Here is a 25,489-nt window from a genome sequence, read left to right on the forward strand (position 1 = left end):
CACAGTTGCTTTCAGAACGCGCTGGTTACAGAAAGTATGGTATTTCCATCGGTTCGAATTAGGCTTGTTACCGAATGTTATGTTATCTTACATTTTCCGAGATTCGCGGATGAAAGAGGGAGGTTGAATGACGAGCTTAACGCGATTATTGAGCCCTATAATACCGTGGAGGAGGTCATCAGATTGAAAACTAATTGGAGCGGGGCAAACGCAACCAAAACCGCGGTCCAAGAAAAGTTCCAGGATCGAACCAGGAAAGCGTAACAGACATGTGATTCAATCGTGCTGGTGTAGACCAGATATCTCTTCATGAAGTAACATTATATGGTGGTTCCGCGAGAATATAAGCAGAGAAGTACTTGTGGTTTTAGTGGGTGAGAAAACTGCATACCGGGGAAGCCTATCTGCAAAAATAGGCGAACAGTTTAGAATTGTCATCAATACTACCTGAAGCTGAACAACACCGATCGAATCCCTATCCGATTGCATCCAGAATAGCTTTAATTATTACTGTTTCAGATGCGTTTCTCATAAGATACATTTTAAAGCTGCACCCCATCGTTTCACTAATGAATCTCGTTTACTCTTAAAGTACGCCCACTGATGCACTTCATATTCGAATATCATTCAATATATTCAAAATTTAATTATACGAAATGAATTTCAATCTGCAAAATCTCCATTTTACATTTCAGACTATTTTCATCACGACGATGCGCTCGTTGTGGTACAGGATTAAGTTCATCCGAATTAGTAATGCGCGCCCGCGATCTGGTATTTCACGTGGATTGCTTCTCATGTGCTCTTTGTGGTGTTCACCTGAGTGCCGGCGATACCGCAGCCATTCGTGGTGGACGAGTACTTTGCGGTGACCACTTCGATGGCGACATTTTAAGGTGTTGTTGATAGTCATATAATATGCTTTTGAACTCTAAGCCCAACTTTACTCACCTGTTTCACACTAGATAATAACGTATGCATGCTTGCAGTGAGGCGAACTCGTTGTCGACGGTCAACACCCACTACTTTACCACCACAGGAGGCCAGAAAGGTCGACCACGAAAACGGAAACCATCATCGTCGTCATCGAATCACCCTCATCCGCATTCGGATGAATCGCCTGATCTTATGGATAGAGGACCAACACCAATGCGAATGGGTAAGTTTTGTTGCAATGGATTTTATCTTAAGATACTTTCTTTCAAATTATATCAAATTATTCCAAAAATCCACACGTTAGCATTACACTGTACAGAGAGGCTGATAGGTGCAAACAACATTATAACATTATAAATTTCATCCTTTCCATCTAGAACTGAGTCCTAGCAATTTTCACAGCTCCCCACTTAAAGAACACTTGCGTACCCTGGAATTTGGTCCTCAATTTAATGTTTTAAGAGCCAACCTTGGACATGCAAGATTCTGCCTCAAGTAGTATCCCCCCGTCCTTAACAAGATTCAGACACTTTTCCTTTGCAGATTTAAAGCAAACGAATTATATCGTGTGAAAACTTCTGTGGATGCATTTCCATCTTAAAATAACGCCATTATGTACCCACTCTTATCTGAATGATACCCTTATGCAAAAATCATGTAGTCCCAATTTGCACGTTCGAACTGCAATTTTTCCTTGCACTGTTAAAGAATCGTGACCTTACACCGAAAAGTACTTCCACGTTACCAAGAATATAAGGAGCACACGGAACACACGGGCCAGGTATGGATATGTGTGATGAATGTGTTAACGCTATCTGCACATTATGTAGGTATCTTCCAAAGTGGCACTGAAGGAAAATCGAAAGAGAGAAAAACCTTTTGAAAATAGAGAAAAAGCACTTTGCAACAGCAGTTTTTTAATAAAGTCCCGCAGGGGTGTTGATGCCACCGTGCGACACCGACCCCATTGCCCTCCATAGCCTCAACTGCATTCTCAGCTCTCTCTATCATTCAATAATCTTTGAAAGTCACGTATGGAAGTTTTCACACGAAACGACAGCTTTGTCCACTTGAGTTGAGAACTGAATGAGGAAAAAAACGGAGCGCCCTCATGGCGTTACTCGTACCTTTTCAATGTGATGCATACAAAGCGAATATCCTTATAGCAAACCTGAAGTGTCCTGGCGTAGGATATATGCATACAAGTCGCTGTCGTCATTTGCTTTGACGGGAAGACAATAATGTTCACAATAATGTATACAAATAACGTACGTAAATACACATATGACATATAAGCATGTGAAACAAGGGGCGAATATGAGAGTCCTTAACAAAGCACTCCGCGCTCGAGCAATATTGACATGTTCTACATAATTTCAAGTGTCGCCTCTGCGAGAGTTTCATACCTTGACGTAAGAACTATTGTCAAGAGGTAAAGCTGATGTGCTGATAGTGGTTCAATATTTTCCTGAGTTGGATACTATCATGCATAGATATCGGAAACCAATGTCAATTTAGGAAGACATTTATTTTTTGCAAAATTCCTTTTTCGCAACTATAAAGCAATTTCAAGCAAATGACATTAGAGCAAACTTCCAGAGTCAGGATGAGGTTTACTGGCTGAAGATCTCATCTGATTTTGATACTCCCAGACATTCTGATCATCGCCTTTCATGCCTTCATCTGAAAAGAACCTCCGGGGATATCACTGGACATGTCCTCGTTGGCCTACTGATATATACGCAAATCAGTCTTTTGTAACTTCCTAGCTGCTGGTCCTCAGTGTCCTCCGTCATACAGTCCACTAGTATAAGACCTGGTCGAAAGCATATGCGGGGGAACACAAACTCCGCACTCTATCCCTTCAACATTTGCTTGACGACAAGGTCTCCAATAACTTTGTGTTCCTCACGAGTGAGTATTTGCTACGGAAGTGTTTTCGACGTTATACCAGTGGAATGCCGTTGACCGCACTAGCATAGCAAACGGCAAGCCTCCTGACTCCTGCTGTCACAGCTGACCAACCCAGGATTTACTCCATGTTGTGTTCAAATTTGGGTTTCTTGGGAGTATTCCCTAATCGCGGGCTGATATCGGCTGCTCCCCTATTCCTTGGCTCCATTGTCAAATGCTTTTGATTCCAGGCTCAGATACCACTTACCAACTGCACCACTGAAGCCTATCTCCTTCCTTCCTTCCTAACGTTTGATACACTAGCCTCAGACGTACTCTCGCTAGTCCCTACCATCTGCACAAGAGCCTTCGTTGGCTGTCTTTGCAGTAAGCCGATGTTGAGCATGGCTCCCTTGGTTGATTTCCCAGCTTCTGCTTTTTAGGTGGACTTACCTGGTTCTTATTATTATGGGGATATATCTCTACCTGATGGACCAGGTTGCGTGCGGTACGGGGTCCTGTTTTTTTATTGATTTTCTTTTTGATTTTTTAATAAGCATACTCATTTGAATCGCGCGATTATAAGGGTTAAGGGGTCCACCGGGCAATAATTCCCGTGGCATGGTAAGGGCAGGTTTGACCACTGGGGCGGCCAAGTGTCAATGAAACCCGATGTAGAGATAACCCAACAGCATCCCAGATAAACCAAAACCAAAACTCACCATTGGAAATTAAAACTAAAATTGTAGGGTCCGCGTCTTTGCGCCAGTCGTTCATTCGCCTTTTCCAAAGACAATCTAAAAAGGGAATGCATCTTCTAATACGTAATACTCTGCCCTACTCTTCCCTGGCCCCCTAGAACTCAAATAGCCGCGGGACATCCTCCAATAACATGGCGTGAAGATGTTAAGGTATGGTGGGAACCTCAGAGTCTGTACTTCACAATACGTCTAAGGCAGGGGAAACAATGATCGAGTATGTGATCCGCTGTATGTCCTCCTTTTCGATCGCGGCACTCGGATCCGGAATTTAAAAGGTCCACGCAGGCTTCCAGGATTAGCTCGCGAGTTACCTATTTCAATAGATGCGCGAATTTACGAGTTTGGTTTATTTTTCAGGATGCGGTGTGGATCCACGCACCGGAACATATACGTCACTTGTGTGCAATGACGCGTGAGGAACTGAAGTGCTCAAAGGGCCCTCCCACATTCCCGAACCTCGCTAGTACAAAGACGTGCAAGCACGTGGCTTCGACGAAGATTCAATGTTTGTGGACAGACCTTCACGTTCTATTTCGCCATCATTTTAGATTTTTGAGTTAGTCCTCCCCTCGTGTCGTCTCCGGACACTAAGGATGGTGTTTTGACTATCGGCAATCCAATCAAGTCAACACAAAACGCTTTTTGAAATATTGAAATTTAAAAGAATCGAGCGTAGTTTCACCACTCATTCTCGTGAGTGGGGGATGCCACAATCCTCTTGGGATGTGTTGATGCTCTGATGATTGCCTTGTCCTTGCCTTTAATGATGTTAGATTTTAAGCTTGAGGGGAAGCCTACGAAAAGTCCACGAAATACGAAGCCTTGCGGCTGACAGACTGTATCATCCTAGCTTTCGGGAACTGTCTTTTCTTGCTTCTGTGGAACAACTGCCCCGCCCTTAGTCAGGACTGGGGGACTGTAGCAAGGCACTATACATTGATGTTCCCAATTCCACCTTTCTTTGGAGTTACAGATAACAAACATGGAAGAGGGTCACCTATAAAATGATCACCAAGTAAAATACTAAACTTCATACATTAGTTGTGTTTATTTATATTGTAAAATCCTACCCTAGAGCCTCGAAGAACGTTTCTTCATCACCCGCTTGGGCTTTGGTGACAGCTTCTGAAATGAACATAGAAGGCATAACGATGGTGCACTTGTGCGAAAGAAGGTCTGCCACCTTTGTTCGTTTCCTTCACGAACTTAAAGACTACCTGGTGTTTCAGGATATACTCCGGTTGATGTATTTGTCTGGGCGAGGTCTTCTCTGAGCGTTCCCGAGGGGCGTAGACCAGTGGTCGATGGTCGATAAAAAGAAAGGAAAAGAGCGGCATTGAAAGTACTGGAGAAGAAATCCGGAAGTCGTCAGTACCACGACGAACTTCCTGCACGAGCAAGGTGCCGTCCATCCTCAGGGCTAGAGTGGTCAGTGAGATTGTCGTCGCGTCAGCGAGTGTTGCTATAAAAGGCAGCTCCTAATTCTCGCGCCCAAACTAGGTAGAACCTCTTATCCTTGGCGAGATAACAATCAACAATGGCAAATAAGAAATCTTCGATCAGCAGATAATGATCCAGAGTCTTGCATCCTTTCTGAAGGTCTGGCGTGGAGACGAGATGAAGCAGCCTAGCTCATAAGTCGGATCTTGGTCAAATGACGCCCTGTTTCTCTAAATCGCGAAATTGTTTCATGGTAGCTTCGAACCGAGGTCCGGCAAGTCTGCGTGGGTGTTCGAAAATCATGGTCTTGCTGTGTGAATCTCGTAGGTCCGCAAGCGAGATGGTTCGGCTCTATAGGCAGCAATCGCTCTCGAATTCTTTTAGGTGTGCCGTGTATTGACGTCCTAGTTCTGCAGAAGGTGTAGCAACCTCCGAAATGGTGGAAACGCTGTGAATTGTAGTAGCTTTCACGTTGTCATACGAATTAAGCTCAGTCAAAGAATCCTATAACTTCTAACCTCGGATCTCGATGAGGAGGCCATGTTAGGACAAGAAGTCTGCGCCGATAATCGTTGATTGCACGACTGCGATGATGAACTGTCAAAAGTACAGATGTCGCAGACCAATCGTGTGTGTTTTAAACGTGGCGATCAGCGGTGCATGGCTGCGTTAGAAGTAAAAGGCGTCCTGCTGCTGCTAGAGTTGCTTTCTCTTAACGAGTGTCTTATGAAGCAAAGTGATGACAGAACGTGAGTCGATCAGAACTTGATACAGATATTGCGATCGAACACTTGCAAGCGGTTTTCAGCAAGGGCGCCTATAAGACAGCTCGCAAAACCCTCAAGCTCGTCATCCAGCGAAGCAAGAGGAAATGCTTCAAGGATCTCTGCTCAGAAATGGACGTAAACCCGTGGGGCAGTGCTTATAGAATCATGATGGGACGATTCATTGACCCATACCAAAGAGGCTTCACTCCAGGCAAATCAGCAACAGATCAGATTTTCTCTCTGCGGCAAGCGATGGAAAAACTGTTGGAATATGGACAACAGTTGCACCATCTGTTCATCGACTTTAAAGCCGCCTATGATAGCATAGCCAGGGTAAAACTGTACACGACCATGAGAGAATTCGGTATCCGACGAAATTAATAATACTGACTAGGCTGACCCTGACCATTGTGCGAGGCCAGATAAAAGCAGCAGGGTCACTCTCAAGACCATTCGACATCAACAACGGTCTACGACAAGGGGATGCCCTATCATGCGTCCTCTTTAACCTGGCCCTGGAGAAAGTGATCCGTGATGCGGAGGTAAATGCAAGAGGTACGATCCTCTCCAAGTCCACCCAACTACTGGCCTATGCTGACGATATCGACATCATGGGAAGAACCGTTCGAGACGTACAAACTGCCTTCATCCAGATCGAGCAGGCGTTGATTGGCGCGAGATCTTGGGCTGCACAGCAATGAAGGCAAGACAAAATGTATGGTGGCAACGTCAGCGCCGAAAACCAACCAACCAACAACATCAAACCGCACTGGTCAAACAGGAAGAATAAATACAATACAACAATACAACTTTGAGACCGTTGATAATTCCTCCTATCTAGGGTCGAACATCACAACCGATAACAGTTACGATGATGAAATCCGCGCACCGTTGTTGTCAGCCAACAGAGTCTATTTCAGCTTACAAAGACTGTTCCGCTCGAAACGTCTCACCATAGCGTCAAAGCTCTTACTGTACAAGACCATGATCTTGCCAGTCCTCATGTATTCCTCGGAAACTTGGGTTCTTAGCAAGAAAAATCGCGAACTCTTGGCCACGTTCGAGAGAAGAATCCTCCGAAGAATTTTTGGCCCCCTACATGAGGATGGACGATTCCGTAGCCTACACAATGACGAAATCTATGAGCGATACCATGACCGTCCGGTTGTGGATAAAATCCGACTCAATAGGTTACGGTGGGCAGGTCACTTAATTCGTATGGATGAGGATGATCCCACCCGAAAAGTCTATAAGGCCAATATCTATGGTAGAAAAAGAAGACGAGGCAGACCCTGCCTCAGATGGAGCGATGGCGTAGGTCAGGACGTCAGACAGCTTTTAGGGATATCGAATTGGTGGACTTCGGCGCAAAACCGGAATGTCTGGAGTTTCTTATTAAGGCAGGCCTAGACCGGATACCGGTTGTTGCGCCGTTGATGATGGTGATGATAGGATAGTCCAGCTTGCATGCGGTACAGGGTCCTGCTACTTTGTTGATTTTCTTTTTAATAAGTATACTCATTTGAATCCCACGAGTATAAGAGTTAGGAGGTCCGCCGTGCCATAATTCCCGACGTATGGTAATGACAGGCTTGACCACAGAGGCGATCAGATGTCAACGGAACTGATAGATAACCCGGCAGCAACTCAGATAAACTAAAACTCACCTTTGCAAATTAAAGCGAAAATTGTACTCTCCGCGTCTTTGTGACAGAATTTTCGCCTTTTCGAGAAACAATCTAAAAAGGGAATGCATCTTCTTATACGTAATACTCTCCCCTACGCCTCTCTAGCCGCACAAAACTCAAACAATCGAGGGACATCTTGCAGTAACATGGCCTAAGGATGTCAAGGTATGGTAGGAACCTTAGAGGCTGTGCCTCACAATACATCTGAAGCAGGAAAAACAATGATCCAGTATATGATTCGTTCGTTGTGGATCCTCCTTCTCAATCGCGACACTCGGGTTCAGAGTTTTACAGCTCCACGCGCGCTTCGAGGATTAGGTCGCGAATTGTTTATTTCGATAGGTACTCGTAAATCCCTGTGTTTGGTGTATTTTTGAAGATCTGGCGTGAATTCACGCACCGGAGGAGACGCGTCAATTTTGGGCCATGACACGTGAGGGATCGAAGTGTTCACAGGACCCTCCCACATTCCCGAGTCTGGCTAGCATAGCGGCGTGCAAGTATGTGTCGACGGAGCGCTTCAATGGAGTGTCCATGTTTTCGGATGGACCTTTTACTGGTTATAATGTACCTATTAATCATAGGTCATCTATAAGCGATACCATGACCGTCAAGTTGTGGAAATCCAGCTTAATAGGTTCTTGTGGGCGGAAAGTCTATAAGACCCTGCCTGATGGAGCGATGTCGTAGATCAGGACGCCAGACTTGGGATATCGAATTGGTGAACCTCGGCGCAAAACCGGGATGTCTGGAGTTCCTTATTAAGGCAGGCCTAGACCTGCGCCTTGATGATGATGATGATATTGTTCATAGTATCTCAAGCAAGCCTTTAACCGTTAGGAATTTTAGTATATTCCCTACTTCCAAATCTTTCAATTTTGCATCTGGTATTAAGTGTTCTCCCAGATGCCTCGACCTACTTTGCGCAAGTGCTAGGCACTCTCCCAGAACGAGTATAGAGGTTTCTACACACTCCGCACAAAACCTGCAGGCAGTGTCCGTAGATATCCCAAGCTTCCCACGGTGATAGTTTAGCCGGTTCTTTTTGGTGAGGTTTAAACAATCCTTTACACGTTTGGGTTCGTATTTCCCCTGGACTGCTGTAAAGGTTCCCTTGTTGGCTAGTTCGCCTGCTGTCTCATTGCCTTCCAACCCAACATGGCATGGTACCCAGAGTATCCAAACCTTGTCAAACGAGCCGAACGTATTCAATCTTTCGGGGCATTCCCATACCAATTTAGAGTTCACCTGGTTGGACTTAATTGCCTTGATCGCTGCTTCGCAGCCGATGAGAATAGCAATGTTCTCCCGCCTGTAGTTCCTTTGGGGATTAAAGGAGGCATATCTGTATATGCCGTCTATTTCCGCCTGGAATATGTTAGTGTGTTTACCCATTGGCTCCAAGTACATTTTCCTTGGACCAATGACCCTGGCACCCACTCCCTCTGCTGTGAGGGATCCGTCAGTGTACCAAGTAATCAGTTGCTGGTTTATGCCGTATGTCGCAGTGCAGCTCTTCCAGTTTGCCTTGTTACTCCAACTTCACTTCTTATCGAAGTGAAACCTCGTTACCATGTTACCCCTTGGTATCAGTAATTCGGGATACCGCCTAAAAAGAATATCAATCTTTCTTCGATATAGGCACCTCCCCGTCTCACTGATACTCCCGGCCATCTTGAAGTATTCTGTTCGGATTATCGCCACTCAGGTAACTATTAGCCTTACTGTTGCAGTGTATATTCAAAGTAGTGTCTTCGGAGTGAAAGCCCATTTTTTCCTGCTATGCACCTACAAGTTATCGAAGCCCTCGTAGCGTACGACAAGTGTTTCCGACATACGTCTTGCAGAGTAATATTTGGTCTAGCGTAATTCCCAAATATTTGACTTGTGTTTCTCGTTTCACCTCCATGTCATGTAACCTTATGGCTCTCAGGTGAACAAGCTTACGCCTCCTGGTGAATGGTACTATGGTGGTTTTAACTGGATTGATCTGCAGCCCCACTTTCCATGCACTAGTAATCCCTAGTCCAGTTTGGATTCTATCACATAAGGTATTCTCATATTTTCCCCAACAGATTAAAATAATGTCGTCTCCGTAATCCTCGGCCTGTATTCCAACATTTGTTAGCACGTCCAGGAGTTCGTCCACTACCATATTTCACATCAGCGGCGATAGTAGCCCTGTGGATAACCTTGAGTAGTGTTCATGACAATAGAATTTGCACCTGTCGGTATTTCTATTTGCCTGCTTTCTAGCATTTTGCCCATCTAGAATGCCAGGCTGTTTCCCACTCTCTTGCGGCTCAGGGCATCTTGTATCTGTCTGCGATGTGTCGTCGAATGCTCCTTCGACATTCAAAGACGCTAGAGTGCTATTTCGTTCGTTTCTATGGCATCCTGTAATACATCTGTCAGCCAATACAAAGCAGTGTCAGTTGACCGTCCTGCCCGGTAAGCGTGTTGACAGTGATGTAGGAGATTATGCTTTAGAACGTTAGTTCTAATATAGTTGTCTATGACCTTCTCCACCGTTTTGAGTACGAACGAGTAAATTGGTCTGAAAGATTTAGGATGAAAAGGATCCTTTTCCCCGCTTTCAGAATAAAGACTACTTTTGCCCGTCTCCATGCCCTTGATATGTATCCTCGTGCTATACTCCCCCTTACCACCCTCAGAAGAGACTCTAAGATGATTCCTAGGTTTCTCTGGATTAGTGCTGGGAAAATCCATCCACTCCTGGTGATTTCAGTAGTTTAAAACTTCCTACTGCCCACCTTAGCCTAGCTTCTAAGCATACCTCTTTTGCTAGTTTCCAGTTCTCCGTTCTTCTCCTTTGATTCGTTGTTAGGGTGTCAGGCAGAATATTGTCGCCTACCACCGTGGGGTAGGACCCCAGGAAATGAGTTCTGAGAAGCAGCTATCTTCCTTCTTCAAACAGACAGAGGATATTGCCCTGTCTTTAGCTAAAGCTTTGCAAGGCCTGGTTGCTTCTGTTATCTGTTCGATCCTTTCACAGAATTCCCTGAAGCTGTTCCGTTTTGCTACCCTGATCTCGTTGCTATACACAGTCAGTCCATTTTTGTACCTCTGCCAGCTTTTCCCGGTTGAAAATTTTTCGTGCCTCTGTTCTCATTCTGGCCAGCTTCCCGTTCCACCATGGTACATCCCTTGATGACTTAACTGTCTTAGCCCGACAGCTGGCCTCATAAGCGTCAATGACGACTGTGTTGAGGTTTTCCACCACTGTCTCTGGCCCCAGTTCGCTCCAGATATCACCGCCCCCCTAAAGGTGGGTCATATTGTTGCTCAAGTGCGTTGCAGAGGATTCCCAAACAGTTCTCCTGGGATTCCCTATTATTCTTTTTATTTCGGAGTTACCGTCAATGTTGAATCTGATTATCCTGTGATCAGACGTAGAGGGTTCATCCGACACCCTCCAATTCCTGACAATTCCATTCATTAGAGTATTCCCTACAGTTGTGTTTATTATCTCCTGTCTAGTGCTGATCACTAATATTGGAGTGTTCCCTAAATTATATATTTCTAACTTATTGCTAAGAATAAATTCAAGAAAGTACTCATCTCTTCTATTGGTTTAGGAGGCCCATAAGAGCTTCCGTTTCTATTGTCGCGGCTTTTGGGAGAAAAACTGTCACCATGTGCGCTCCTGGTATATCATCCCCAACACATGTTGACAGTTCTGCTCCTTCCCAGCCTGGCAATTTAGGAATTATGGTTCTAATCCACTTTGCAATGCCTTCTGTCGCGCAGTCCACCAGTATAAGACCTGGTCGAAAGCGTATCCCGGTGAACACAAGTTTCGAAGTCCATCCCTTGCAAATCTGCCTGACGACAAGGTCTTCAATGGTTTCCTGCTCCTCACGAGTGAGTATTTGCTATTTTTTGGCAGTATGTCGAATGCCATTGACCGCACTAGCAAATCTAATAGTGGACTTCCTGAGTCCCGCTTTCACCCCTGACCTGCCCGGGTTTTCTCCCTCCTTGGGTTCAGGTTTGGATTTTTTGGGAGCATTCCCATCATGCGGGCTAATCTCTGCTGCGCCCCGATTTCTCGGCTCCGGTAGAGATGGCTTAGGTCTATCCTGAGCCTTCTTAAGGGCTCTTTCTGGTTTCAGGCCTTCCTTCAGATAGCGCAAGTACTATTTAGCACCTGTTCCACTGAGACCTGTTTCCTTCCTGGCATCTGATATATTTATCTCAGACGTACTTTTATTGGTCCCTGCTTTTTAAGCAGTGGCGTTTATTGGTTATTGTCCACGCAGTATACCAATGTTGACCTTAGATCCGCTACTTGATGTCCCAACTTCTCCCTTCTTGGGTGTAATCACCTGACTCTCAGTATTTCAAAGATGTGTCTCCGCCTGATTAACCAGTTTGTGTGCGGTACGGGGCCCCGCTTTATTGGTTTTTGTTTTTTTATCTTTATTGCTTGTACTCATTGGATTCCCACGAATATGGGGGTTAGGAGGTCCACCGTACCATAGCTCCCCGTAACACGGTAAGATCTAACTTAATCACTGAGGCGACCAGGTATTAGTGAGACTCCGTTCGAATACAGTCAGTTACCCCCGACTGCAAACTATCCAATGGGCACGGTTCGTATGACACCCTGGGTTGGGAGAGGTGTTTTTCGACTCCCCAGTCTAGATCCGTAGCGTTTTGTTAATAGTAGAGTCACCTCGTACAGGGTGTGGCTATCACCACTCACTAACGGTCTTGGTAGACGAGAGGCTTGGCCCCTGAGAAACCACGCATCGCCCTAGAAGAGAGACAGCTTATCCTCAGAGAAAGATAGGTTGGCCTCAGGGAGCTATGTTCCACGTTAGTCTATCCTGCAGTGCACTGCTTGACCCCTTGAGACCTTTGTGGCAAATAGCTAGAAACTTCGAGGCCCAATTGAAACCAAAATTGATCCTTACAAAATTAGTATATTGAAGACAATTTTCATATCTTTTTATTACTCCCGAATTTCTAAAAAAGTAACATTTGTATCTTTTATTGCTTTTCTTGAATAAATTACATGATAAATGGCTAACTTGAAAATATTTGGATGCTCTCAAACCTTTTGCTAGAAATCCTTCATCTATTGCTAGTTCCCCTCAGCACTACTAGCTGTTCCCCCGTACAAGAACTCAATGGTGGTATTATCCGATAATAATTTTATATGGTCTCGCTACTGTGTATGACCTTTTGTGAATTTAACCTTTGTTTAAAATCTCCACTCTCCTTCGATTAACAGCGGAGATGGAACAAACGAAACCAACAGAACGGAGAATGTGCCATTGTTGATTTGCCGATACACTTAGCATTGTTGCAGGCAATTTCGAAGGTGCTCATACGCTCCGTACAATCGCAGGCATGTTGATTGTCCCATTGTTGTATAGCTCAATTCCGCCAGAGTGTACCTTTGCCGGAGCCCTGCAGCCCTTCTGGGTGGAGGAGATGGACAAGGCTACAGTATTTTGCTCTTTGCATTTAAATGCTACCATTTTCCATTTGTTTTCCGCTTGGACTCTGGTTGGATTGTTGGCTGCTGTTTATCCTGATCTTGAGCTACTTGGGAGTTTCGAGTTCTGTATTTGCGTAGCTTTTGTCGTTTCGTTTTGTTGCTTTCCATTATTTCTGTTTGATGATGTTTCTACGATAGTCGATTTATGTATTTATGCTTTTTCAAGTGGTTGTGGGACCTTAGTGATGGTGCAATCTACATATGGGCATAACCCTGAAGTCTTCTCCCAGGAAATTGGCAGGAGACAAAGCAATAATACGCAAGCACACATGCAAATCATTGCAGGTCCCTGAAATCATATCTTCGAAATAGAAAACAAATGCGAACCCACTTCGTAGCTGTTATCAAAACAGCGAATGTTCCGAGCACAACAGTCACCATCAAGGAAGGTACAAAGGATTTACTTTTACCCGAACATAAGGATAATAAGGGAGAGTTTGTAGTGAAAACATTCTTTCTCCTCTAATAAAGAAAAACAAAAAATGTCCCCATTACTACTGCGCTGTTTTCACAAAGGGATTCAACAATCAACAATCCTGGAGGTTATTATAAGACTGCAATTGGTTTTTGTTCATGTTCAACTGCAGCCCCCCTCCCTGTTTCCATTCCCATTTCCGTCCTAGACCATAAAATATAATAAGCATTCTTACAAACATCCCATCCTCCTCTTGTTTATTTGTCATTTCTTACCAATTACAATTATCATCGTAGAACTACTTCATAACGAGATTGGTCAGTCGTCGCTGGATCTAACGACATATGACGGAAGTCAGTCACCAGGTTCGGGTGGTAGCCTCTCAGGACAAACAAGGACGAAACGAATGCGAACATCGTTCAAACATCATCAGCTTCGAACCATGAAATCGTATTTTGCAATCAATCAGAATCCCGACGCTAAGGACCTGAAACAATTGGCTCAGAAGACGGGACTATCGAAACGAGTTCTCCAGGTAGGTACCAAGAGACGTGGTTTCACGTAATCAACCTTTGAATTGAACAAATTGTTAACAAAATATGTATGTCGATATCATCATTCCTGGGAGCTTATTATGTTGTCCATGTCAATTCTGGATGACATGTTTCAGTGCTTTTTCAACATAATACAATGGTTTTCTTAAGATGGTCTTGATGAGAAGATATTGTTGAGTTCATTAAATCTTAGTTTGGTAGTGGACTATTTGTTATTATTAAAGATAATTGCATATAGTCCTTGACATCAGCTATTTTTGCAGGGCATATATATTGAACGACGTAGTCAATTACTCGTCTTTAATTTAATCTGATAAAACTTGAGCTGAGGACAGTGGCCGCTCCGAGGAACCCAATAACCGCTCTGGTACGCGGTTTTAACGCCACAAACTCCTAAGACAGACTGCTGTAGGAAAGAGAAGCAAAGCAAATTCCAGCACCATCGGATGTTATGATTCAGCCCGTTCCTTTCACCGTGCAACTAGAGATCTCCTTGAGGTCCTCAAAAAATTGCTTACCTAGTTTTTGCAGCCGAATTGTAGGTTATACCCAATCTGACGGCCTGACGGCCGGGAACTATAGTGCCTCTTGCAGACCGTCGTTATCCTATAAGCATTTGCTTGTGTCTGGCACAAAAGGTCTCGCGATTAGGTCTTGATATAGGCCGGCCAAACCCTTCTTAATTTGACACATGTAGTGAGTCTCGCCTAGTGAGGGACTCTCAAGAACAAAGCTCCAACTTTCCAATCCGTCAGTCCACCGATTCCGCTCTATCCTCCCATGGCCAGGAACCCAAAGAATGGTTTGCGTGCCACCTAGACTATTCAGCGTGTCCCTGCACAGCCTCACCAGTCTAGAGAATGTCGCACCACAGAGTACAAACACTCAATGGCCGCTTGGCAGTCAGTTAGAACAACTATGTTGCATTTGGGGCTCAGTTCATGGTGCATGCCGCGGCAAGTTTGCGATATCGCCGGTACCCCCACTTGAAATACAGTGGCGGATGTCCAAGGACTTGTTAGTACTGATGAAGAGAACAAATGGTTCCCGAAATATCGATATTTCCGAGACCAATAAATAAGACTAGCGAATAGAAAAAGCAAGTTTTAATTATTTCGAAAAATTCATCTTTCTTCTTCTTTTTCTTGTCCCCCCCTTTGTCCCGTTCACAAGCGGGGTCGGCTCGTCGTGATCGGTTTCGCCATTTGGCTCTATCGAATGTCTGATCTGGGTGCAATCTCGAGGCTTTCAAATCCCCATCCAGCGTATCAGGCCACCGTTGTTTAGGTCTGCTTTTGGTCGTTTACCATCGACTTCGATGTTCAGACCAATCTTGGCAAGTGAATTCTCGTTTGCACGAATTGCGTGACCATACCATCGAACACGCCTCTCTCGCAACTTTTCCACGATCGGTGCAACCCCATAACGATCGCGGATATCATCATTTCGGATGTGATCTAAACGTGTGACGCCACTAGTCCAACGTAGCATCTTCGTCTCCATTACCGCAAGACGCCGTTGATTGCCTTTTGTGGTCGGCCAACACTCAGAACCATAGAGAGCGACTGGACGGACGACATTGCGGTAAATTTCAGATTTGAGACGTTCGTTGATACGTCGATCACAAAGAATACCAGTTGTGGAACGCCATTTAATCCAGGTTGCGTTAATGGGTGAAGTAATTTCACAATGCAGTTCTCCATTGGCTGATAGCGTTGACCCGAGATATTTAAATCGCTCAGTTCAGGGCAGATCACTCCCGCTGACAGTGATTGTGCCTGTTTCATGGGGATCGGTCGTCAAAAATTCAGTTTTGTTTAGATTCAATTTGAGACCGCTCGAGATCATTTTTGCTATGAGATGCTAGGAAAACATAATCTGCATAAAGCAGTGTATAGGGTGCTGGACGTTGGATATCCCGTGTGACGGTGTCCACAACAAGAACAATCCTTTTGATTGTGTTGCTCTTCGTGTCTCCCCGCCCAACTTCCTCCCATTCATTGTTTCTTGTGTTTATGTCCCTTGTGCTAGCCCTTCTCACCTGTATGAAGAATTGTTTGACAATTTGTCTGAACTCCTTACCGTCAGATTCCCTTCCCTCCCTTTCTTCCTTTGTGGAGATTTCAACCTCCCCATGCTCAACTGGCCTAATCATCCTAGTCTTCCAATTCCTTCCAACAACCTCTCCCATTCTTCCCTCCCACTTTCTTCCTTTATGTATACTTGCTCTGCCCTGAATTTCAACACCACCAAAAACTCCTTGGGCCGCACTCTCCATCTCTTCCTTTCCAACCTCCCCGAGCGCCACCTCTCTTTATTTCCTGGCACATCCCCGTATGTAAAAACCGACGCTCACCATCCCGCGGTTGAATTTGAAGCGGAGCTCCCTCGTTCAAAACCCAAAACCAAGCGTAAACCCACTAAGTTCAACTTCCGCAAAGCCAATTTTGACGGTCTGAACTCAGCTTTAGCGTCTTTCAACTGGGTTCATATATTAAGTAATTCATCGTGTGATCAAGCTCTTAACACCTTCTACAATATCCTCTCTGATCTCCTCTCCTGTTATGTCCCTTCTTCCCCTCCCTGCCTACGTTCTTACCCAACTTGGTTCACAACGGAACTTCATATTAACATTCGCTTGAAACATACACTGCGGAAGAAGTTTCGGTTTTCTAAAAATGACGCCGACCTTCCTCACTTTAAAGCTATACGATCTACTGTGAAGTCAATGGTCAGAAAAGCGCGTAAAAGGTACCTATTGAGCGTCGAAGCCGCCCTTGCCCGCGGTAACTTAAAACCCTTTTGGTCTCACGCTCGCAACTCTCGTAATCCAACTCAATATGTCCCTTCTTCTATCAGCTTCGCTGACTCCACTGCCAATTCCCCACAACAATCCTGCGACCTTCTCTTCACCTACTTCTCTTCAGTGTTTTCTCCCTCGAGCCCTTCACCCTCTACACTTTTCATAACCACAGACTCCTCCGAATCACTAGCCATTCCTCTCCTTACGCCTTCCTTGGTTGAGTTCCTCATTGGTAATCTTGACTCCAATGTCGGACCTGGCCCCGATGGGCTTCCTAATCTCTTCCTCCTTAACTGTAGAAAACACATTTCCATCCCCCTGTGTATAATCTACAACAAAAGTCTAGACGAATGCTACTTTCCCCGTCTCTGGAAAGGGGCCCTTATCATTCCTATCCTCAAGAGCGGAGACCCTTCCCTTGCTGTGAACTACCGCCCCATTTCCCTTCTCTCCTCTTGCTCCAAAATCCTAGAAAGATACGTCAACGACTGGTTGACCGCGCACTTCGGTCACCTCATTGTCAAAGAGCAGCATGGTTTCGTGAAACATAGATCAACGGCTTGAAATCTTCTGGTCTTTACCAACTTTGTTGCTAAACGCTTGAATTCACGACAGGAGGTACATGCTGTTTATACTGATTTCTCCAAAGCCTTTGACACCGTTGACCATAACATTCTCCTCTCTAAACTTTCTTCGCTAGACTTCCCCCCTCAGTCATCTCCTGGCTGGCTGGCTATCTCTCATACCGTTCCTGCAAAGTTTCTTTTCATGGTCACTCATCTGGTTCCTTCTCTCCTTCCTCTGGTGTTCCCCAAGGCTCTACACTTGGCCCCCTACTCTTCCTGTTTTTTATCAATGACCTCGCCTCCATCCTCACCTGTTCGTATTTGCTTTACGCAGACGACCTTAAATTGTTTGCCTCTGTTTCGTCTCCGTTGGACTGTGCTCTCTTACAATCCAACCTTGATAATTTAGCCCGTTGGTGTTCGGTCAACAAGCTAACACTGAATGTCAACAAATGCCACTGCATGCGCTATTCCCTGAAACCCTCCCCATCATCCTTTTCCTATTCTCTCAGTGGTCAACCCCTTTCACTACTGACCTCCTTCAAAGACCTGGGTGTAATATTCGACGATAAACTTCTTTTCAATTCCCACTTCGTTGACATCATCAATAGAGCTTCCAAAATGTCTGGTTTTATCCTACGTTCCTCTTCCGACTTTACCTCAATCCAGCCCTCCTTAACACTCTCCAATTCCCTTGTCAAAAACATCGTTGAATATTGCTGTGTAGTCTGGTCCCCCTACCGCATCCGTGACTGCCGCGCTCTTGAAGCTGTACAACGAAAATTCACCCGGACCCTCTTTTACAAAAAGAACCTTCCACGGGTTGATTATCCGTCACGACTCCGCACCCTCAATCTCCCCTCCCTACAGCAACGCCGTATCTTCCTTGATATGTGTACTCTTTTCAAACTCTGCAATGGTCTGATGGACTGCTCCGCCAACTCGGATATTACTCTCCGTATCGCCTCGTCTCATAACACACGTAATGCGGACATTTTTGATGTACCCTTCGCCGAGCTCGAGATTTACTTTCACTCTCCGATCCCGAGGTTTTGCCGGTCCTACAGTGCCCTACAGCTTGGTTCCTTTGACTCTATGTCCCTCTCTAGCTTTAAGCGCAAAATATGCCATTTGCTTGCTCCTCCCTCTGAGGACAATATGTAATAAGAAATTTGCTTTCTGTCGAATGTCGCAAGATATTTCGGAAATCACTTGTCCAAGGACTTGTTAGTACTGATGAAGGGAATAAGTGGTTTCCGAAATATCGATATTTGCGAGACCAATAAATATCACTAGCGAATAGAATCGGTTAAAAAGCCAGTTTTAATTATTTCGAAAAATAGATAAACCAAATCAGTTAGCCGTTGAACTTCTTCTCCAAATAACTGATTTCCGCTCAAAGGAACTACTACACTACTACTACCTAGTTCACCTTCGATATTCAACACGTGTCTGGAGAAGATAACGTAGCTGTAACATTTTGTCACGTGTTGCAGAGATCAAGATCTCGGTTGATTTCCGGCAATCATCGAGGCGCAGAAAGACGACGTAGGTCTTCAGAGCTTCAGGACTAACTCCAAATACGCATTTTCTATCTTCGGCTCAACAACCAGTAAATACTACAAGCCCTCAGGCAAGGGACCGAGGCCATATATTCCGACCGATTTCCGGAAAGAAGTATTTCGCGCCGTTCATGACCTGGCGCACCCAAGCATTCGGACAACAAATCGGTTAATCACCTCAAAATAATTCAGGCCGTCCATGAATAAGGACATTAATTCTTGGACTAGACAGTAGTTAGACTATTCCCTCGATACCTCTGACTGAGATTACTGCTACAATCTTGTGCAGAGGCCCTCTATCGAGGATGGATTCCACATTTTGGTGTGCCGGCAGTTATAATTACCAACCAGGGAATGCAGTTTGAATCCTCCCTTTGTTCACAGTTGAGCTCAACGTCAATGAACAACCGCGTTCCACCCGCAATCCAAAGGGGTGCTCAAAAGGTGGCACAGGACGCTGAATGGCCCTAGACGACCCTTTTTGGTCGCAGGTCCTATCTCTCGTGATACTTGGCCTCCAGACAGCCAAGCAAGAAGAATTTGTTGCAAGTCTGGCGGAGCTGGTAAACGAAGAGAACCTGAGACTACCCAGTCGGTTCCTGTTCTCGACATCAGATCGGAACTAAACACTACCGCGCCTGCCGAAGCTGAATATACCGCCACTCGCCAACCACACGAAAACCGTGGCTGAAGTGCCCAGGAGTCTCGAATCCTGCACGCATATCCTAATTAGGACGGACCCCTCTCGGAAGTCGCTGCAGCCACCTTACGAGAGCTCCACCGAAATCCTCGAGCGAGGCGTACACCATTATAACCTCAGCGTTGGAAGCATGGTCAAGAGGGTCTCCTTGGCTTGACTAAAGGCCTTCTTCCAGCAAGAAAGCGCAACCAAGAGGAGAAGCGCGCGACGCGTCCATTTTGACTGGGGACAGCCGGGTTGAAGGAACCGTGCATCTGGTTCCTCGCTGAAACTCCCTTTGGTTTGGCTGTGGCCATGACATGGAAAAACAATTGTTGACAACGAAAATATTGCGAATTTCTTCCTTCAAGCTTTCAACATTATCCTTACCGTCTAATTTTACGGAAAGCGATAAAAAAACAATTCTTACTCTTGTCCAGACATTCCGGTTTTGCGCTGAGGTCCGTCAACTTGATGATCTAGCGTCCTGGCCCACAGCACCATGCCAACAAGATAGTGATCCGAATCTATATTGTTCTGACATGCATCAAGGCTAAGAGGTGGCGGCGTTCGATCAACACGTGGTCAATTTGGTTGAAAGTGGTCCCGTCTGGAGAGGCCCATGTATGTTTGTGCACCACTTTCCGCGCAAACCAGGAACTTCCAACAACCATTTTGTGTGACCCTGCTAATTGATGAATCCGCAGTCCGTTATCATTTGTATTTTGGTGTAAACTATGGAAGCCAACGTATCGCCTGAATACGGGCTCCTTCCCTACTTGGCTGTTAAAATTGCCAAGTATGATTTTGATATCATATCTGGGACAGGTTTCGATGGTTCGTTCTACTGCCTCGTGGGAGGTATCCTTCTCCGACTCTGCAGTCTCCTCTATAGGGGGCGTGAACGTTAATAAGGCTTATATTTCTAAACTTACCTCGCAAGCGAAGAGCCATTCGCTTATGTTTTCAAAGCTGATAAAGTCCCGGTTTCATTTTTTGGCAGACTAAGAAACCTACTCCAAACATATGGTTGACTGGATGGTCACTACAATATATGGTGTAGTGACACCTCCATTCTCCAGGAAACCGATTTCTGTCCTGTGTGTAATGGAAAACTGTTAAAAGTATATGCCATGGTCGACGTGTGACGGGGTTTCCCCCACAACGTCCGGCCAGAGACTCGATCCTCTCGTGTTTGATTTCTCTGAGAATAGCCGCACTTGGAGGTACAGTAGTTCCCATATCCTCATGCATGAAAGATCTCATCTCATCCCACAGAGCATTCGTCTGGTTTCCACTTCACACCTTTACTGGTTTCCCGTGTCCGATTTGCAAAGATTCGTTCGCTCGAACTGGCATGAAGTCAGTTTCGTTCACGTCCATGACTTCCTTTTCTTCCACCTGTTCCGTAAATGGTATAGCAGAGGTTACTAACAAGTAGGATTCACTCTGTGGTCTCTTCACTATTGTGAGCCCCATACGGGGGTTTCGCTACTCACAATAATGAACTCAAACCCCGGATTCATCAGTGTACTCGAAGTGGAGAAGCCCATTGCGAAAATCTTGATGGTTAAATCTTGGCTTCGCTCCAGAATTTTTTTCCACAGGCAATGCCGGAGGAACGCAAATTGTATCTCTGACACTTTGCCATCCTTGGAGGAAACTCCCACGGTAGCAGTCAGAACTGAAGCTACAGGTTGCGCATACGTCCTGTTCATTCCCGCCTTCGTGTCCGTATTCCTATAGAAGGGACAGGGTTCGTTGAAATCACTCTCACTGATTTGATCACTTCGCGTTACACCGGTGCTAATTCCTACGAGACGCGTGGGTGTTGACCCTGGTGCGAAGCACAATAAAGCGTTGGCATCACACGCGCATTACCGCTAACAGAAGGGTTTAGTGCGTCTAGTGTGCGTCTCATCAGGGTTACCAGTTTATCCCCACCTTCCGCCGAAGATTCCGCTTCCTTGCGTCCGATTTCTCTGGACATTACCGCACCTAGTAGTACAGCCACGTCCATATCCTCATTCACAAGGTGTTCCGTCTTCCTTCGCAGTGCCTTCTTCTGCCGCCGGCTTGGGACCTCCCCAGGTTCACAGAGTCCGGGCCGTTTGGATTCATTTTCACATTTCGGCGTTAAACCAGCAGCGTCCACGTCACCCTTTCATCCGCCCCTTCCGGTAAGGGTGAAGGAGGAGGTTCTGACAGACAGGATTCAACTTATAGTCCCCGCTCCTTAGTGTCGAGCCTTCCTCTTCCGTTTGCCCGTAGATTTAGGCTGTACTACCGTAGACAGGCCGGTCATAGTCGGATCCCTATTTTGTCCCAAGTTGAGAGTTTCCGTACTTTCCTTCCTAGTTGGCTTCACCATAGGTACTAAACGCATTTCCATTGAGTCAGAAAGCTTGCCTTCTACAAATTTATCCGTAGGTAGGCATAAATGCAGTGAGACCTCCGAAATCTGCGCCCATACCAAAGAAATTCATTGCCTTCTATAGTCGAATTTTCACATGATGATTATTATTTGTTAATACTATTTAGAGTACACAAAGCAGTCCGAAGTGACTCTTGTCAGGAAGTCCAGTCCAGTCCAGAGGCTATATGGTACCATGGGAATTGGGATGCCCTCTAAGAGCATGTGCTCCAAGAGAATTCCTGGACGATATGCCCTTGGCTCGCTTATTTGGGAGTGGCCCCCTTGTGGGAATTTCATGGTGGTTGTGGTTGCGCCTATATCGTAGACTAAGCTCCTTATGGGCTCAATTCATGGAGTTGCGCTACCCAGCTTAGAGGTGGTACCCCTTAACTGCGGCGGAGTTGTTAGGTGACGTTAAACCTACCATCCACTGGTATGCCTGCACTCAGACAGGTACCGTTGTGCTAGTCAAGCGGGGCTTTGATTACGGTCACCAAATGAATCTGTGTCCAAAGGGCATGGTAGAGATTATGCCTGCACGGCAGGTACGGTAAGTTAAACCCGGATTAACTTCACTACAAAAAAGAATAGTAACCCCTTCTTGATTTAATTAGAGAACGAGCAAAAATCTGCAAAGCTACTGTGTGTCCATTTAAATCTAGTAAAAATAATTATGATTAATTAAAAAATAATTGATTCATCTAATTTCAGGTGTGGTTCCAAAACGCTCGAGCTAAATGGCGACGTAATGCAATGCGCCAAGAAAGTAGTTCAGGACAAGGACTTAACCCTTTAGGCAGCTTATCGATACCCAATGTGGGAGGAGGTGGGGGTGGTCCACCCAGCGTCCAGTCAAATACAAGCGGCACAATGGAAGCAGGAATGACACCATCACATGCCCTCGAGGAAATTCACCACATGACATTCGCCGAACTTTACTGATTGATGGCATTTGCGCGGGGCATATCCTTGTTATTATAAAAAAAAATGCAGGCATTCCTTGTAACATTAGATTTTAGACAAGATCAGATATTAGTTAACGAGATGAAAACAAAACTGTAATCAAAAGATTCAAGTGTGTTCCCATTTATTTTTATATGTAGTTGCGACAGGCTACATCGGAGGAGTTAGCAATGACTACGGCTAGGCACTAGGTTAAACCGATAATTTATTTAATTTATTATAATATAAAGTGCATAAATCAACACCGCAGATCTGCAGACTCCAGGCTATAGATATGCGTATAATATCAAAGATAAACGGCAACAGAAGTGTAAATTTTATGAATAATTGTTTGCAATAATTCAGTGTTCTAATATCAAATCTGAGTTCATGTAAGTACTGTAATTGTAAATGATACATAGCTACATACGTAGTTCTAGTTTAGAAGCAGAGAAGAGAGAATTATGCAGAAAACAACTAATTCATGAATGTACATAAACGTATTTAACTATGAAAGGTCGTTTCATTTATAATAAATAATTTATATGAGATAAGGGTAATTTATTATTAAAACGAATTTAGACTCGCAGGCATGAGAATATTGGAGAATATGCAGATTTAGAAACTGCTGGACACGTGTGCAGAGTTGGAGTATTGAAAACTCGCCCTGAACCGGATATGCAATCCAATCAACGAAATTCCATAGCAACGAGGTCATCGAGCAATGGTAGATCTTGCGTGGTATTTATCATCCAGAAAGCTCTTACGCCATTCCTTACAAATTTCAACCCCATTAGGAAAGTATTTCTTGGGATTGGCACGACTCTTGCTGACTTCCCTTTGAAAAATCTTTATAACGCTCTACATCTTTCTTTCATAGTTGCATTTAAAGGAGAGTTTCAGCATTTCGAAATGGTCACCGATGTAACTAGATCAAGCGTGTCCCAATTTGGAGAAAGTGGACCCATATCTTCTTCTCTTAACGGATGAGGAGCGATAATCTTGACCACATAATTGTTTCCTTTCAAATCACCTGTCTGCTTGGCTCGCCTCTCAGATCTTCAATATAAGTTCAAATTTCAGTAGGATCCCCCTAACACCCCGTAACACCGTAAAAACCATATGTAACCGGCTCCTGAAGAAATAGGGTCCGAAAATGACGACGCGTTAGTGGCGTCAATGATGGGATAGTTCCACAAAAGAAAAAACAAGTTGGAAGAGGCTCTAATTAAGAACAAGTCCCTGGAAGACTTAATACGGAGCATGCATCAACTTATGGACCTAGCCCAAAGCAAATCAACTGCTTAACCTTAACGCTATCTTGAACAACTTCTGCTGTCAAACCTGGTAGCAAACAGCAAACCTCAGCGCCATCGAAGCATCAACAACAACCACCACAAATTCCTTTAGAGGAAACAGTTGAGTACTAAAATCTTTCCTGTTGTTATGGTTGAAAAATTCCAAAGTCACAAAGACTATCATCTCCAATGTCATAAGCAAAGACTTCCTTGGAAAAAATCGGGAAACCCTAATCATCAAATGCTCCTCAAATCTAAAGAGGACTACATCGCAACAACTAACCTTCTGGTGAAAAACCAGGCGAAGTTCTTTATGTTCACTCTCCCTTAGAATCCCTTAGGAAAAAGCCCCACCATTCATTATTCTTCGTCTGGAGCATACCTACTCCACACACGAGACTGCCTAGAATCTGAAAACCCAAAACATTTCTAATGTGCTGCCCGTCAAACCCTTCGTCACATAAAAGACGAAGCAAGAAGGCCGTAGACTAAGCCTGTGACTTTGGCGCCAACTATCGCAACTGCCCTAACTTTGCCAAAATAATGGCGAAGAAAACGCCCAAAGTCAGGCTCCCCTCTCCAACATGTTGTTGGACAAGTCTCACCGACTTGACCGTATGTGATTTCAACGCCTTCTTTTATTCGGCGATCTTTGTCTTTACGCAGCAGCCAGAAAAGCCACCTGGCCCCACATGCACCTTCTAACCAAGCCATCCCTGGTCTCCGACAGTTCGTTGAACATTTCCCGCAGTTCATGATAACGTTCAACAAGATCAAACCATAGATGTGACATCGCAATGATTGAAGAGGCAGAGGGTAACCCTCTCAATTTCGCTGCTCTGTCGTCATGGATGTCTGTGTTCGTCTTGTGTTTATCTCGCTACCGAGCTTATCACTTGTACAGGTTTAAGTGTGATGATAATGCAACTGAAGCAGAGTCTGGCTGTGTGGTTGCAATATACTCCACTAAGGAGTGACCAGGAAACACAAATTTCAACCTTTTCCACATAGACAGACACCAACCTAGTCAAATCCCGCATAACTCGTCGAAGACCAATAACCGGTCTATGAAAAATGTCTCGCCATTGACGGGGCGATTCGTCACCTTTGGGGTGGAGCCTACAAGATGGTCATGAAAGGGCTGAAAAGGTTGCCTCAGATGGCCTGCCCACGCCTTCTAAAGAAACTGTTACCACTCTGCTTCCTCACCACGAAAACAGCGAAAGGCAAACGGTGGTC

General features: G+C 45.0%; 1 protein-coding gene across 1 annotated transcript in view; it reads left to right on the top strand.

Annotated features, from left to right (window-relative positions):
• Positions 1-23,468, top strand: part of LOC119659997 (LIM/homeobox protein Lhx9-like) — a 67,061-nt gene extending 43,593 nt beyond the window's left edge. Inside the window, exons 4-7 of the mRNA XM_038068376.1 lie at positions 696-896; positions 990-1,159; positions 13,727-13,965; positions 22,722-23,468. Coding sequence (XP_037924304.1) covers positions 696-896; positions 990-1,159; positions 13,727-13,965; positions 22,722-22,952 — 841 coding nt within the window. The 3' untranslated portion in view covers positions 22,953-23,468. The remainder of the gene's footprint in view (positions 1-695; positions 897-989; positions 1,160-13,726; positions 13,966-22,721) is intronic.
• Positions 23,469-25,489: the final 2,021 nt, after the last annotated feature.

The sequence above is a fragment of the Hermetia illucens genome, chromosome 1 (assembly GCF_905115235.1).
Source record: "Hermetia illucens chromosome 1, iHerIll2.2.curated.20191125, whole genome shotgun sequence".
Classification (NCBI taxonomy): Eukaryota; Metazoa; Arthropoda; class Insecta; order Diptera; family Stratiomyidae; genus Hermetia; species Hermetia illucens.